The 17,467-nt window shown below is 41.9% G+C and overlaps 2 protein-coding genes across 2 annotated transcripts in view; both read right to left on the bottom strand.

Annotated features, from left to right (window-relative positions):
• Positions 1 to 17,467, bottom strand: part of LOC307255241 (uncharacterized protein) — a gene marked incomplete at its 5' end in the record, with an annotated part of 159,863 nt that overhangs the window by 35,316 nt on the left and 107,080 nt on the right. The window lies entirely within an intron of this gene.
• neurod6b (neuronal differentiation 6b) lies at positions 6,212 to 7,222 on the bottom strand (the record flags this gene model as incomplete). The annotated part of the gene is made up of 1 exon (XM_080034217.1): positions 6,212 to 7,222. The coding sequence occupies one exon, from the start codon at positions 7,220 to 7,222 to the stop codon at positions 6,212 to 6,214; it is 1,011 nt and encodes a 336-aa protein (XP_079890343.1).

The raw sequence follows: 17,467 nt of genomic DNA, 5'->3' as shown, positions 1-17,467 counted from the left end.
GCAGTCACATGCTTATGTTCAGTCAAGGGAATCAGATCCACTTCACCCAGTAGCACCCGTGTCAGTGTGCCCTGAAATAGGGTGTTGCTGGGGTGTCAGAGGCTCACACCCCTGTTTACTCCCCACCTGCACCCTATACTATCTCATGTTGTAGCCACACACACACACACACACACTCTCTCTCTCTCTCTCTCTCTCTCTCTCTCTCTCTCTCACACACACACACACACACACCCGCACACACACACACACACACACACACACACACAGCACACACACACACACACAGCACACACACACACACACACACACACACGCGCGCGCACACACACACACACACACACACACACACACACACACACACACACACACACACACACACACACACACACACACAGTCAGAATACCCCTAGACAAAGAGCCCAAAGCACAAAGGTGATGTAGTGACAGATGCTCCTGTCACATACTTAACATATCTCCACCTCCAAAATAGTGCAACTGCAGGAGTCGGCCCCTCTCTCTCTCTCTCTCTCTCTCTCTCTCTCTCTCTCCCTCTCTCTCCCTCTCTCTGTTTCTCTCAGCGCTACTCATAGCCCATTTACTATTTCCGCTCCCCGGCGGATAAAAGCAGCTCTTAAACCACAATCCCTCAACCAATATTTATCCAATCTGACCAAATATTATAATTAATGCCTGTGTCTCTCCTCTCCTCTCTACTTCAGGCCAACATACCCCCCAGCCCTTCATCTCCCTCCCCTCCCACTCCGTCTAACCTTTCAGTGCCAAGTTCACAGATAGAGAGAAAGTACTTCCTGTGAGAGGCTCGGGCCGGCTGCCAGAGAGACTGATCCACCAATCTGACACGTTAATGAGATCCTGGCCCATAGTACTGTGGAGTGTCAGGCCTTCTCTGCTGCAGCATCAGCCCTGGCTGTGACCTGCAACACACACACACACACACACGCACGCACACCCACACACACACACACACACACACACACACACACACACACACACACACACACATACAAGGACGTCTCTACTCATATGTGTAATTTTCTTTCACACATGCACCCACACTCACAGAAATATGAGCACAGATGAAGTCTTTCTGTGTGTCTTCTCTCTCTCTCTCTCTCTCTCTCTCTCTCTCTCTCTCTCTCTCTCTCTCTCTTTCTTTCTCACACACACACACACACAAACACACAAGAGAGGGTGGCAAGAGTTGGGTGGGGGTTCAGCTCCTTAAATCTGTCTAATTAAAACACCAAATCCCCCTACTCCCCTCACCCACCAACCCAATCCTCACTTCCAAGGCCCCCCCCCCCCCACACACACACACACGCACACACACACTCGCACCCCACCCTCCTCCATCCCCACTGCCACCACCCCCGATTCTGCAGGAGAAATGATTATTAGGAATTTAATGGGGGAACGTTTCCCATCCCACACCATCTGGGGCTTGGGAATGGCACAACATTTCAGGATGCTTGCCGACGTGGTGGCGGGGAACATTATTTTACATTTTTCTTGACTGGGTGCTCAGATTTTTCAGACATTGCAGGAAAAAGGGTTCGCAATTAGAATAAATTAGCATTATAAGTTATAAAAACAATGTAGATGTTCTTCTGCTATTGGTTTCCGCACAAAACTTTTCCTCAACTACTCAGATGATTATTGTTTTTTTCTCCCTATAGAAACACAATGTTTGGTCTGCACTAATTATGACACCATGCAAATCCACTTCTATATGGTACATATCCCCCATTCCTGTCCCTCACCTCCCACACAGAGACGAGCCATATGCTCTCTCTCTCTCTCTCTCTCTCTCTCTCTCTCTCTCTCTTTCTCTCTCTCTACCTATACTTCTTCCTCCCCCTCTCTACCTCTCTCTCTCTCTCTCTGCACGCAGCTGAATGAGCTGCATGAATGTAGGGGTATGTGTACACATTTGACCCCTTGGTAAACTGCGGCGCGCTAACCCAGGGACCCTGTGGGTGTGAATCACCCAACCACATCTCCTGTCATCACCCTCGTCAGCCTCTATGCGATGCTGCAAGAGAGATTTGAGTGTGTTTCCTCTCCACACACACACACACACACACACACACACACACACACACACACACACACACACACACACACACACACACACACACACACACACACACACACACACACACACACAAACTTTTCACACATACACACACACAGCCTGTTTGAAAAAGCAGTAAGAAGGTGAGAATTTTAGTGAATGAGATAAATACGGCCTGGTGGTAGGGGATGGGGGGCTAAATAGGTGATTTTAGGGCCCCAGAGGGACCTCCAGGAACCAGATCTTCTAGTTTTATGATGAAACAGAGGAAGAGAATGATGAGCGAGGGGGATGTAGACAGGAAAAACAAGTCAGCTTCTTGATTAAACTAAAAAGGATATGTTTGTTATTTCCTTCAAAGAAGAAGGAGTTGAATTTGTTCCCAGATCTGTTAAATATTATAGATATTCCTGTCTTCCTTACTGTTGGAAAAGCAACATTTTATTCCATCCCTTAAAGGTGGTATCCATCTGGAGATTGCTCGATGTCAAAATCATGAATATCTCCTCACGATCCTCTACCTTTACTTATGTGTGTGTGCTGAAAAATAAATCCAATGTTAATACATAGCCTAGGCTCTGTAAATGGGCCTATTGATAGCTATGTGGTGGGACCGTCCGAGCTTGTTTGTTTACATAACAGTTTACAGAGCCTAGGCTGTGCATTAACACCAGTTTTCTTTTGCAGCGCACACACAGTATGTTCAGGTAGCGAATCGTGAGGAGATATTTACTGATTTGGATTTGCTGAGTCCACCTTTAAATCAACATGACGTAAAGAACGCATGGATTTCAACCTGAGCTTACTTTGTGTTTCCTGATTTTCTTTTGATGGTTGTTTTTGCTCTTTTAACTCTCCACAGGTAAATGTAAAAGGATGTTCAAGTAACAAGGATGCTCAAGTGTTTGCAAAGCTTCCATCTCAGTTCCGTGTCCATCTGCAAAGAAAAACAAATGTGATTCAATCTAATGACTAATCACAGTATGTGATGGCCATGAAATGACCATGCACACAGAATGAAAGAGAACACCATAATGATCCCTCCAATCCGCTGTGGGCTTTCTTTGTCATGAGATGAAAAATCCACAGAATTGAATAAATACTGAAACAAGTGAACTGCTCTAAATGCTGCATTTGCTTGGTGGAGAAGTTTCTTCTGTTTAGTGTTTGGCTACGCAGAGCACAAACTGCAGAAAAGACAACACACTGTTATATCTCTCAAGTATAACCAAGACAGGGCTTGGATTGAAAATGTCGCATTGGAAACATTGGAAAGGACATAGTGTCACACCTGTTGGCAGGCCTCATCATAAAAGGTCAAGGGTGATTACAGACAAACTTATTTCATTTTTTTGCTGCTGCAGCTGCTGTTATTTTTAATTTAATGTAATCTACCAACTAGAATAAGTCACAGTTAAATATGTGTATTTATTTATTATAGATGTATAATTTAGCAATACAGATTATTTTTCTGTTTTAAAAAGAAATAACAACATTTTTTTCCCTCAGTCGATTGTTTATAACCAGCACCATAAAGGTTTTTGAGCGTTCTGGCCATAACGCTCCAAAACTTGTAATGAACACGAGTGTGTGAACATTGCGCACTTCTATTATTTCAACTTGTCGAAGTGCCGTGCGTCTCAATGAATAACGAAGTGAACTGTTTTTAAAGTTTCACCATGATACATCCAGACTACACAGGCACAAAATAAGGACTTTTTCCAAATACTTTAATTATCCCCGGCCTGAACTTTCTCCCACTAGGCTATATGAAATACTGGCGGCCTGTAAACCAAACTAAGTTACAGGCTATAACCTTCAATGTGGAATAGAAAGGTGCATGCGTATACCTTCATTTTTTTTTTTTATTATTATTATTTTTTTTTTTAGGGGGCGGGGGGGTCAATTAAAGTCAAACTGATATTTATTTCATTATTTTGTTTAATACTGAGAGAGGAAACTGACTTTGACTTTAGATCACCCGCAGACTGTGTCTTGCTTTAACGGGATACGCATCTCCAGGGATCACCAGTTCCACCAGTCTACTGCCTTGGAGGACTGGGGACCAATCTGGCTGACATTCAAAAACCTCGTGGGCATTTTTTGTTTTCTCAGATCAGCCATCTGATCGACTGGAATTATATCAAATCATTTCGACAAGCCTCCTTCACACCTATAATTACTAAATCAATACAAAAAACGTGAAAAGTTCCACCGATTTTATATCTTTACATCGGGTCCCCGTTATTTGCGTCATTATTGAATTTTTGTTTTGTATAAAATTGATTTAAAAAAAATTTAAGGTTTGAAACTTAACTTTTGCTGCTTTAAACCTGCTGATATAAAACAGTCCTTCATTCGCACTTCATAGGTTATTAAAAGATTCCATTTCTCAAAAATAAATAAATAAAATTTCGCCCGGGGCGTTTTTATCTTGATTTTTTCTTTTCTAAATTTTTTATATTTTTTAATTGCCACCCGCCTGCTGTCGATCATTTTCCACAACAGGCTGAGAAGCCATGGGCTACAACATAAAGCCTCTCATAGCCTCTTCATTTTATTGCGACAAACACATCACAAAACATCAACACATTACTTCACGAATATTTCGATCCATAACGAGTTCCCAATGAGTTTGTTGCGTGCGCGTGAAACTTGTGTGTGAGTGTGAGAAACAGAAGTTAGCCTATATAATTTCATCCAATAATCATTATTCATCCGGGCAGTTACAAAGAGCAACATAATTTATGAGAGTACAGTCACTAACATTGTGTGCAGAAATACATGAAGGGCATCACAGTTGCTCTTCAGCAGAATCAACGAAGTGTAAAAAGTTCACGTCAAATTATCCAAAACTGTCAATTTGTTGCATATTGATTGATGGTCATCGTCTCAATGTTTTAAGGCAGAGTCCTGGAAATATGTTGTCCACTTCGAAACAATTTTTCCTTTCCCGTCCTCGACTTTCAGCTGCAGTGAAATATACAACAATGCAACAGAAAGAAACTTCTTTTTTAATGTTTGGGAATTCACATAAAAGGGTAACACTGTTGAGTTTTACAATATGTTTTTGTATAATATATTATCCACATTCAAATAATAAATAAGCTTAAATAAATAAATACAATAATAATTTACATTCACCTCGTTACCACACTATTTACTCCAAATACAAATGCATTTCGTTTCCCCCCACAACTTCCTGTTTTTAAAAGACCAATCGATGACATCATCTCTGATCACATGCATGCACGTCTCTAAACTGCTTTCTTAGTAATAATACATTTTGAGTGGGCTAATTGTCATAATTTTAATTTGATATTAGATTACGGGAAACGCCCATGTGAGAGGAAATATACATAGGCCTATATCATTTTTGTAAAGAAGCAAAGATTGCATTTGGCTGACTTGCATAGCTCAATTGACCTTTATTGCTAACAGACTACATCTCTGAACTCCAATCATGTCTCAGTAAACCTCCCTGATGAAGTGACACGTCTCTAGATTCTTCTTCCCCATGTTGTTGTTCCATCTAAAACTGAGTTTATTTCGCAAAAAAAAATGTTTTACTGGCTGCTGTGAACCAAATTATATCCCAAGAAAAATCGAATTAATTGTTCTGCATTAGCTTCATCCAATCACCTGCACTACATCCATTAACAGACATATATAGTGCACAGTAACTGTAAACAACTCGCTCAAAACCTGCAACTTTAAAGAATTCTTGTACATTCTTGGTTTTCCAGTAGAAACACATATGGGGAAGTGAGCCATACATTCTTAATTTTCTTTAATCGAATACGATAAGCTGCCTTCACACTGAATTTCATTTGTTTCCAAAACAAAAGCGTGCTTTAGGTCATTTTTCAACCTTTTATCCACACACATTTAGCGAAGATAATTGAGAACAATGTGGTATCACCATATCTAACTTGCAGACTTTTAGCATGTTTGATATAATAACAAGGCTGAACAACAGAAAAAATTACTTGTTAAAACGGGCATTTCTACAGCGCATCAGCTCGTTCTGGAGTCCATTTCGTTCCACTCTCGACATCTGCGCGGGGGAAATTGCATCGCTGCTAAAAACCTGAACTATGTCCAGCCCATTGATTAATTGTGGAAAGAGCCATTAACTTCTCCTTGTGCTTGGAATGACTGGCTGCGGACGTGCAGATCGTAAGGGAAACGGGCCTCTGGGGAGACTCGGTACATGGAGTTGTGCGCAAGAGCCGTGCGCCCTGGACCACTGCAGTAGCGCATGCCATAGTGGCTGCTTTTGCCGTATTCTGGCGGCTCGTCGTGTTTTAGCGAGAAAATCCCGTTGAAGTTCATCGGGGGGCTCAGCTGGCTGTCGAAATGCGGGCTCCCGCTCTCCGGGGACGGGTTCTCGTAGTAGGGCTCGTACGCACCGCTGTAGCTGCTGTAGTGTCTGAACGGCTTGGCGCTGCCGCTGTCCACGGTGCTGGCGCTGTGGCCAGGGGGCGTGTTGACGTCTGAGCCGGGGTACGGGTACACGGCATCGTATGGCGATCTGCCAGGGAACATGACCTCCCCGTTTTGATCCGTGAGGAAATTTCTCGCGTTTAGCTGCAAACAACCGGCCACCAAGTTGGTCGTGGGCTGAGATAATCCTTTGCACAAAGTCTGCACGAAGGAGAGGAGGTCCGGTCTCTTGCCAGCGCTCAGAGTCTCCGACAGGGCCCAGATGTAGTTTTTAGCCAGTCTGAGAGTCTCGATCTTGGACAGTTTCTGAGTTTTGGAGTAGCAAGGCACAACTTTCCTCAGGCTCTCCAGCGCGTCGTTCAAGCCGTGCATCCGGCTTCGCTCTCTGGAGTTGGCTTCGTGGCGCCGTTGCTTGGACCTGTCGTGCTCCTTGCCGTGCTTCTTCTTGCGGGGCCCGCGCTTCTTGGGCCCGTTCTCGTCCTGCTCGTTGTCTCTGTCGTCCTCCTCTCGGTCGGACATGTCGTCATCCTCGGCCTCCCTCATCTCGGAGCTGTTGGACCTGTCCGCGCTGTGCTGTCGCTCCGGCTTCAGGCTCTCAGGTAAGCTTTCACGGGGATACTTGGCACCGAACCGCGGCTCACACATCATATGAGATTCCTCGAATGGCAGTGTCAACATATTTCCTGTCAAATCACAGCAAGAAAAAACATAAAGTACCACTATGATGTTTTTTTGAAAGGTTGTCACTTACCATGTGAATTAATCCTTCCCAAGTAAGGCCAATGTCACAGCTTGCAAAAACGCTAAACTTCCATGTCTTAATTTTTCTTTTTCTTTTTAGGCCAAAGCCTATAGCACAAAACCATCCTAACACACATTTAATGCTATAAACCAAAACTCTAAAAGTCAACAAATGCATTAGTAATATATGACACCATCAACACTAACCTCTGGTCAGCGTGCGCCTCGCATGTTTCCTAATGTCTCCTCTGAATCTGCGCTGCTTCAGCTTCTTCTCTTGCGCACCACAAATTGGAGGAAAAAAGCTTAAAAACCTGCGCACCCTCTTTTCTCTGCTGTGCTCTGCTCGTCCTGCGCCTCTCTCTCTCTCTCTCTCTCTCTCTCTCTCTCTCTCTCTCTCTCTCTCTCTCTCTCTCTCTCTCTCTGTCTCTCTCTCTCTTTCTCTCTCTTCCTCTTACCCCCTCTCTCTTCTTTGAGGAATGACACTCATGCCAACAGCGGGTACCCATGCCATCTGCCGCTGACGTCTTGTGGCAGCCGAGACCACGTGTTCAGTGTCCCATGGGACCTCCATTCCGTAGCGATCATCTGGCAGCTCCGGTAATGGGCACCGGGAGGCCCACGTTTACCGTCAAAAACACAGAGCGGAGAGGGATAACAACTAATATTTGTGAGAGAAAGATGAATTTATGTCATTTTGTCTAGGAAAAACCAAACAAAACAAGGGGCATGCGAGTCTGCAGGCATCATCTCAACAGGTGAGACAGACAAACAGACATTCATATTAGAATAAATTTACTCTGAATTTTGTTTATAGTTAAGTATTTTCAAACACATCTAATAATGCTAAAGATCCAACATATACACAGTTGCATACACACATAGTATGAAGTATGAAGCATAAAACGAGATAAGAGAGATCATTTATTTACATACAATTACATAAATTAATGAAAGCAAAAGGCATGTTGGTACCTAGAGGATTTAAATTCTACAGATCTCCTTCTAGTTGACCTGGGTCCTTTTACGCTGATCAAAATGCACAACTTACACCGTTAAATCATCTTCATACTTCATAACTTTCACAGTTTTACGAGAATGGCTCATAAACAGGGTTGTTTGAAGGGATGTCTTCGTGTTTCAGAAAATGACACATCACTTCTGTTTTGGGAGTGCAGCTGACTTCTGTGTTCTGTGTACAATAGACTTCTGTGTGCTCTCTATGACTGCTGGTGAAAGTACTTTTCAAGCAGCTGTAACATTTTGTTTATTTGAGGTCAAAGAGAGACCTTTGACCCCAAACATAAGTAAGAACACTATGTTGGATGTTTCTTTGTCTATGGATGACTTTCAAAGTTCGTTGTAATGTTTTTTAACCTTTACTAAGCACTTGCTTTAACCCAAACTATAGTTTGTCTTTCCCAAAACCTGACCAAGTCTTCTTTGTGCTCAACATTAACCACAGCTTTTGTTGGATCAGAGAATTTAGCAAAAGTATACATTTTGAATCAGTTTTGGAGGACACAGTAAAATGAAACGTGTCATTCTGGATGCAGTTACAATCTATTTCGTTTTTTAGGCAATTGGGTTTAAAAAGGCGAGAAGAGAAGAAATACATGGTTAGAGGCGATGTCTTATATTATTAGAAAGTTACGCCTGAAACTAACAATTATTTTCATTATGGAATTATCTGCACAGACCATTCCCTCGATTACTTGTTTGGTCTACAAACATGTCACGAAATGGAATTTGTGTAAAATGACTGTCACACTTTGCCAGAGTCCTTCTTGACGTCCCCAAATATCTACTTTTGTCCAAGCTGACCATCCAAAACCCGAACAGAAAAAAACTGAAAAGCAGCACATCCTCACATTGAAGTAGCTTCAGCCTGATCATGTTTGAGTTATTTTTCTTGAAAAAAAATGCATTAAACAATTAATCAATTAGGTTTTTCTGTTTTATTGATTCACCATTGCTGCTCCAAAATAAAATAGGTCAATAAATTCCAGCAGGCCCCCTCACATGCAGGGGACGGTGTGAGCATGCCAGGGAGGCGTGCGCCGCGTTGGTACCTCAGGACCGTAGACATTAAGTACACCCCATGGAAAAGGCCCAGTGGCACGCTGCCAACTCCACACTGGGGCACAGCTGGCACTCGATATGGCTATATGCACTCCTCAGTTATGTGGAACACACACAAACACACACACACAAACCAATGCCTGTGAATGACCTTGTTGCAAGGTGAATCAATTAAAGCGACTTATCAATCTCTCTGTATTGGACATTACAAGACATCGATCAGCGGCCAGCAGAGTGACGACACCTGGGTGTACGAGTTGAGAGCACGGGAGGGTAAGAAAGCAGGTTCAGCGGTGACAATGACAACGTGTACACACACTGGTGAGTGTGCATACACTTAACCTAATGTGTGTGAGACCGAGCAGCAAACATGTGTTCACAGGTAAGTGTGTGTTTTTAAGTGTGCGTGTGGACAAACACATAGTGGAAACGGACACTCCAGGAAAAACACACACTAACACACAACATTTAAAAAAAAAGAAACAGTCCCTTCGTCAATGCTGTCCCCCAAAATGCCTCAGCTGGTCTGCTGATGGTTCTGGTCCATCACACACAAACACACACACACACACACACACACACACACACACACACACACACACACACACACCCTCACACACACCAGCATCTGATGAGTCAAACTCCCCATCTCAGACTAATCAGTTGACTGCACTAATTGCAAATGCAAATATGCAAATTTATATTAATTAATTACTCCACTAATTAGTTCTCTTGTATTTTCAGGTAATAAATCATGGTGTGGTTGAGAGAGAAAGAAAGAGAGAGAGACAGGGACATGGCAGTGGTCTTTTGTCTGCTCTAAATCCTTCTTTCAGATCTGAATCCAAGGTTTTTTTCGGGACGATTTGCTAAAACTCTCCTCCGATGTAACTCTCTCTCCCCCCAACAAATCTACCCTAGTTAATTATTCCAATTGATATTTTATATGTCACACTTCAAGGGTGGAAGCATTGTAATTTGAGAGGTATAACAAACAGCAGAGGTTGGTAAATCAGGGTGTCTCGCTGACAGTTCTTTGCCTGTCAGCTCTTTTAATTATCACATTATCAGCTTTTATAGACACTGTGCGTGGCGCCGAGCTGCAAATGAAGGCGCCACTGATCGCACGCTGATTTGAGAGCGTTTTCTCAATTTGGTGTCAGCAGTTAAAGGGAGATTGTGTGTCTGCGTGAGGAGTGCAAGTTGAAGTGGTTAAGGATATTGGAATGGTGTGATAATACAGACGTGATGGAGGATGTCCACAGTCTAATTTCCCGGCAGGTTCTTGACAGTCACTTCTTATGGGTAACTTCGCTGGGGAACATACAGTACAGTATGTCAAACAGACAGAAAAGGTAAAAAGGAAAAGCTTTGGGGTTTTTTGTTGTTGTTTTTATTTTTTTTACCTGACACTGACTCTATAATGAGCTCTGAACTGTTAAGTTTTTCCGCGATTTCAACAATCCAACAACTCTCACCATTTATTATGCATTGCTTAAAAATCTGAGGTACAAGTACAAATTACTACAGAAAAAACACAAAGTCTCAAATTACAAATGCCAGTGATTTATTTTGAGCACTTGTTGATAGCTAATACCCAGATGAGTACCACGGTTGCTGCTGTTAAATAATTCCACATCCTTGTTCTCACAACATAAACCTGTTGTTGGCAGGTTTTTTATTGTCTTTATAACAACATGTTCCCACTACTATGACATTTTGCTTATTTACAGCACCTGGAGTGCATTTCTCTCCTTTCGCTTCCCTTCCCTTCCATCTATTTTTTTTAGACATTTGTATGCTTTATTAGACAGGTTTTGGAGAGACAGAGGTTAAATGGGGCAGAGAGGGGAATGCCATGCAGAGAACAACAACAGGCTGGATTCGAACCTCTGGTCTTCTGTCAGAGAAGTAAACAATTTCTATGGTAATTTCTCATAAAATCAATAAAAATACATTCCTGACAGGAAAATGTGATCCTTGGAACACTGTTCATAGTCAGAAAGCTACCTGAAAAGTTATTGTATTCCTGTTGCAGTTTACAGCATCAAGGCCCACAGTGTTTTATACATACAGTTCATATTCCAGTCTTACCTTTGGTTTGAGGGGCCTCAACATATTTATTTAGTATAATAATATTTAAGATTATAGAATTATTCAATTCTAAGAATTACACGATGATTAAATATGTTTTGTAAACAAACTGCAGTCTCTGCAAATGTAAACAAATGACTCTCCACTCAAACTGCATAGTGCACCTTTAATCAGTATAATCAACATTAAACATCAGTGAAACAAGCTCAAATGCTGAATATGGGCTCAGTTCCACGTGAGAGGAATATGACGTGTTTTCATACAGAATTCACCAAGAATAGGAAATTCTAATCTCCAAAATAAATAGCTAAAAGTGTGTTGGAGAACAAGATAACTAAAGTCCCTTTCCTCTTTTATAAGATATACAATGGATGTCTATTTTCTATGTCGATGGCTAGAGTCACTCGGCCTCGAAAATAAGTTGCAAAACCTTGTTTTTTAACAAGTTTCATTGTGTTTATTCAGCAATGAAACACATCCAAAACAGCCCCTCCCTTTTGGAAGGAGCACATGCAGCACGGTGTATGTGCAGAGGAGAGCTGAGGATTGTGGGACTGATTACCAGAGGCCAGGTCCTGGACGTGTGTCCTCCAGCTGTGCTGTTCTACCCAATTAGAAAGTCCATATGCTGCCCCACTCAGCCGCTGACTGGCCACACCTCCCACCCACACAGGTGGGAGCACTGTGTGTGTGTGTGTGTGTGTGTGTGTGTGTGTGTGTGTGTGTGTGTGTGTGTGTGTGTGTGTGTGTGTGTGTCTGTGTCTGTGTGTCTGTGTGTCTTTCTTGCTGTTGTATATAAAAACACCCAAAACACACTTGAGGGGAGGGAAAAATAAAAAAAATCTCTTGAGTCCATTTGCATTTGGATCCAAGATTTTCCCAGAAATATGATCACTTCCTCAGATCTAATTTCATTTTGTGTGATGGTCCACCACTGTGCAGCACTTTCTTTATCTCAACTCTGTACACCCAAACAAAGTAACTCTGACTGTCACTGCTCCTTTGATAAGAAACACACAGGTATTTAGGTGGGTGGCACGGAAGTGCTAATAGTATTCAAATATGGGGACATGAATAATGGATGTGTTTTTGAAGATGTATAATGTAAAGATGTGAGTCCCGGTTTCAGACAGAGATGGGATGCTGTCGTGAAATGCTGCTTGAGGCGCCCGTTTCCTTTTCAAAGCACAATCTGTTCACACGCGTTCAAAGTGGCTGCGGCAATCTGTTGTGGTAGAATGCGACACTTCCATACCCAGAGCGTGATAAGATAAATAAAAATGTGTCAGATATTGTATTTAAGTTTCAGTTGCATACTTTAGTTTTATATTGGTATTGTATGTTAAACTCTACTCTCTGCACTGTGGGCCTAAAGCAGAGGAGGTGTTGTTTCACTACCGGAACTATATTCATCAATATGCAGCAATATGTGGATAAACATGCTATTTACAAAATGAAAAAAAGCTGACGAATGATATGTGCGCTGTTACAGTATTGCTCACTAAGAGGAACATAAGAACTATAACATGAAATAAAGCTTTAAAAAGCCTTATCTTTTCACACATTTGATCATTTTGTTTAAGACTTCCACATCTTTTTTAAAAACAACTTTGCTATTCTCTCTCTCTCTCTCTCTCTCTCTCTCCAAGCATGAAGCCTAGATGATTGACAGGTCTGTAAAGTCAGTTTCTCACCTAATCGACACTCTCGGCATTAATATGACTTCTTTCCTCCTCTTCCCCCATCGACTGTCCTCAACCTCCTGTTGCCGTGCTGTGATTGAAACCACATCTCGTTCTTGAAGCCAAAGTGTGGCATGACAAGAGTTTCCACTGTGTGAATGAAAATTCAGTTGAAATTTAGTTTATTCCAATTATGTGAGAACCACAACTTTATGGTTATGCCGACAGTAATATTGTCGTTTGACACGCTACCAGCCTCATCAGCAACATGGAAGAAGTTGTTTTCGCTTAGTATTCAGAAAACAGCAATGACTACAAATGTGAATATTGTTTAATTGCATTTCTCCCTCCTCTTATGAGGAAAAGAGCCACTGATTAGCTTGTCTCACATTTCTTGAAGGAGTTCTTGTTTAAAGAAAAGTTTGAACATTTTTGGGATTGTTTTTGTCTTGCAAAACGTAAGATGTGAAGATGGAAAGCACTCATATGCCTGTATGATATGTCATATCAAATATGGAGCCACAGCCAGGACATGGTTAACTTAGACTGGAAATAAGGAGAATCAGCAAGACTGGCTCTTTCTACCTGTAACTCAGAAACTGACTGGTAGCCATTTTCCAACAAGGCAGTTTAAGGGTCTGTTCAGAACCAACATCAGTTATTTCTGAAAGAACTAGCTCTAAGGGAAAAAATGGTTCGCGAGTATCACCAACTCCTTTTATTTTTTATTTTTTTCTAATGTGTATTCATTGCTTGATGTATTTTAATCTTGATGTATTTCGTGACCCTGTGAAGCACTTTGAGTGGCCTGAATTGTGTCTGAATTGTGCCATATAAATAAACTTGTCTTGCCTGTGCTGGTCTAGAACCAAGACCTGATATGTCAGGTCAGGAGCTGGGGGCAGGATTATCATATTCAATCAGACCAACTAGCTTTGTGTCATCTTTACGCTAACATTGGCTAACTGCCTCCATAGACCTCTTAAGACATGAGAGTGATATAAATGTTTTTTTCTTTGTCATTTTAGAATATTTTTTCTCCTGCAAAGGGGCCACACCATCTCTACTTTTGTCGCAGGACATTTACTCATAGTTAGTAAATAATATGGATGTAGCATCCGGGCTGATCTCAGTTATTCACACGGCATCCAATAATCCTGGTTTGTGCGCGTCGCCATTTTGTTAGATTTTTACTCCGCCTCACGTCGGGGGGAGGGAGATAGCTGACGTATACCTCCGAGGCAAAGTGAGGGACAACGGGCGGAGAGCTGGAACTTAAGAGATCGCGCCAATACATTTTAACCTCCGATAAAATAAAAACTAGCGTGGTCCAAAAAAATTCACCCCCCTCAGTGTTGTCATGGAGATATGGCCTAAACATACAGACTAAAATGGTTTTGTGGACCAGGCTGTAAATAGGTTTAATAAGACTTTGAAAACGGCCTGTCTAACAAGTGAGTCAAAGAAAAACTGCTAGGTCTTGGCACCACCCCCCAGTGGCACTTCCTGGTTACTACAGTTGTGGTCACTTCCTTATTGGATGCTGGTAAAAATCGCTGAGGTTGGGGCTTGGTTTTACTGGAGGGGACCATCAAACTAACTTTTCTTGTGGATCATAGCGAATGCAAAAATGTTTTATGAAGGAACATAAAACTTAATGTGAAGTAACACAAGCAGTTATTGTGAGGGGAACAGAAGAATAGTTCCTCCGGGTCCTCCGTAACTTATTTTGCATTCACATGTTTTTCAATTAAACAAGAGATTAAAATATGAAGAACTGAATTCCTAACGAGTAAATCCACCCCTGGCTGTTCACAATACACTCCACCTACTTCTGCACTCTCTGTTCAACTCCATTGTAACGTTGCTGGAAATATCTCAACATGACACCATGCCATCTGTGTTTAACCAGATTCAGCAAGAAGAAGCAACATGGTGTTGCAGTGTTAAATCAGTTTGAGGTTGATTTAAAGGGAAAGTGCTGCATGATAAATGGCAGCTAAGAGAACAACAAAGGAAGTAAGTACTATTACTGATGCTCCATCCATTGTGATGCTTTGAACACAATAACATTTCATGAGTCCTATAGTGATTGAGAAGTGATGCTAAACCAAGGATTGGAGTACTTATTCCACCACTAAAGATAATATGCTAACCAACTTGGCTGTCAGATAAACATACTAAGAAGAGTACAATAATCGTGGAAGCATGAAGTAGAAATACTCAAAGTACAAGTAACTTGAAACTGGAGAGTATATCAGCTACTTTCGACCGCTGGGTCATGATTAAAGTGAGACGCCGCAAACAGTCAAAGCTGTCCAATATTTTATGTTAACTCTTTTGTGTGTGTGTGTGTGTGTGTGTTTTCCCATCACTGCTGTGGAGTCGTCTCTAACAGCAGATCTTTGTGTGGAGGCGTTGGGGACCTCAAAGCCCTCTGCATCATCTGCTGTATGTCACGATACTGGAGCTATATGGAGGGGGGGTGCTGCCCCTCCTGCCCACATGGGGGGAGGGAGGGGGGTTACAGTTGGCAACCACGACACCTCACCTGACAGGCTTCCAGAGAGGAACCACTTGGCTGCCAGCAGAAATGGCTTCTTCCTATTTGGGGGATCGGCCCCCCAGTCAAGATGAGGGAAGCTTGGCTCTTTAAGATTTGGGCCAATTCCCAGACACACTAGCAGCTCGTGCCGCGGGGCCCTTTGGTTCTGGGCTCTCGATCAGTCACTCTAAATAGAGCTCTTTTCAATGAGAGAGACAGGGTTTCATTTTTATTAAACAGCTTGATAGGCAATGTCTGCTTTACATAGTGTGCTGTTATGTTGCGAGAACATGATGTCAGCCTTGTTCAGGTTAGAGGACAGATTCCCACATGGCCAGTCATACTGAATCCTGGGTTAGACAGTATCAGTAGATTTATAAGTCTATCAGAAAAAAAAGATTGCCGGCTATTGTCATTCATTTTTCAAGCACAAATGCTCAATTTATGAGATGATTTACTGCTTTCATTTGCAGTATTTGAAAAGAAAAAACAAAGTATAAACAAACAAGATAATTGCTTGTAGTAATTCAATAACATTTTCAAAATTATTCTAGAAAAAAGTGGTAATTAATTAATCAAGTAAAGTGTCAGTAGATGAATCAATCAATGATGATAATAATCCTTGCATCCCTATACTTTTCTCCCCTCTGCCGTGTGTGATAAAAGGACACCCAAGAGTTTTTAGTGTTTGGGTAGCTCGGCATTTGCATGTGTGCATGTATTACACATAACTAATGTGCAGTTGAGCACATTCTTCCCACAGGTGCTTTTTTCTTTTTGATAAAGGGAAAAGCAAACTTATTAGCAGGGCCAGGTAAAATCAGAGCAGCGGTCAGCGCCAGTAATTACCTCACACAGAGTGGATCTTTGGTAGTTGGGTAATGAAGGGACAGACTGTGAATGTCTTCACACCCTCCTCCTAGTAGCACTGGAGCTCTGCCTGAGCCCGGGACAGGAGGTGGGGTGGAGCACAAATAGCGACACTCCCATACATGCATAGGCAAACAGCGAATGTATGGGGGTAATTGAATATCTAGATTTACATGTTGACTTTTTTACATATTTTGATACAAAAAGTCATGAGCATTAATCATTACAAATTCAGAGATTTAAACACACACAAAGAATGAAAAATAGAATTGTCTCTGTACATTAGCTTTTGCACAGGACACACACTCTATCCAACAACCGTTGACTGAAGTTAAAAGCAGTTTTTTTGACTTCCTAGCAGATTGACTGTTTAATAGAGTTATGACCAAAAACTAAATATCCGTAAATCAACAGTGAGCCAAAACAACAAACAAACAACAAAAAGAAAAAACAACACAAATCTTACTTTGCTTGCCTCACCATATTCTTCAATGGTGCCAAACATGAGCATTAAAAGCTCTTTACAATACTGTTGATGGCTTTTGGTTACAGGCAGTCCCCCATTCTCATGCCTGGCAATGTGGTCTTTTATGGCGAGGGACCTAATGCAAGATTTCTGTTCTAGTGCAAACACAGTGGCCATGGGCACCAAGGAACAGCTGTCGTATAATTGAATTAACATTCGCCTTCTGCTTCGGCACTCAGTGCTGCACTGAGAACTCATACACATCTTTCCACGAGCTCCATCAACCTGCCCATGAATATGCATGATGTTGTGATAAATATGCGTTCTGTGTCTAATGTATGTGGAGCTGCATATATGCTGGATAAAGAACTATACACTGATTATGTTGGGGAGAGTGACGAGGTATACATCAAGTCCCGTTGATGTGTTTTTACATGCTTTGG

The sequence above is a fragment of the Ammodytes marinus genome (assembly GCF_949987685.1).
Source record: "Ammodytes marinus genome assembly, chromosome: 9".
Lineage (NCBI taxonomy): Eukaryota > Metazoa > Chordata > Actinopteri > Uranoscopiformes > Ammodytidae > Ammodytes > Ammodytes marinus.
The sequence above is the reverse complement of the archived record's forward strand: the minus strand, read 5'-3'. Positions and strand labels throughout refer to the sequence as shown.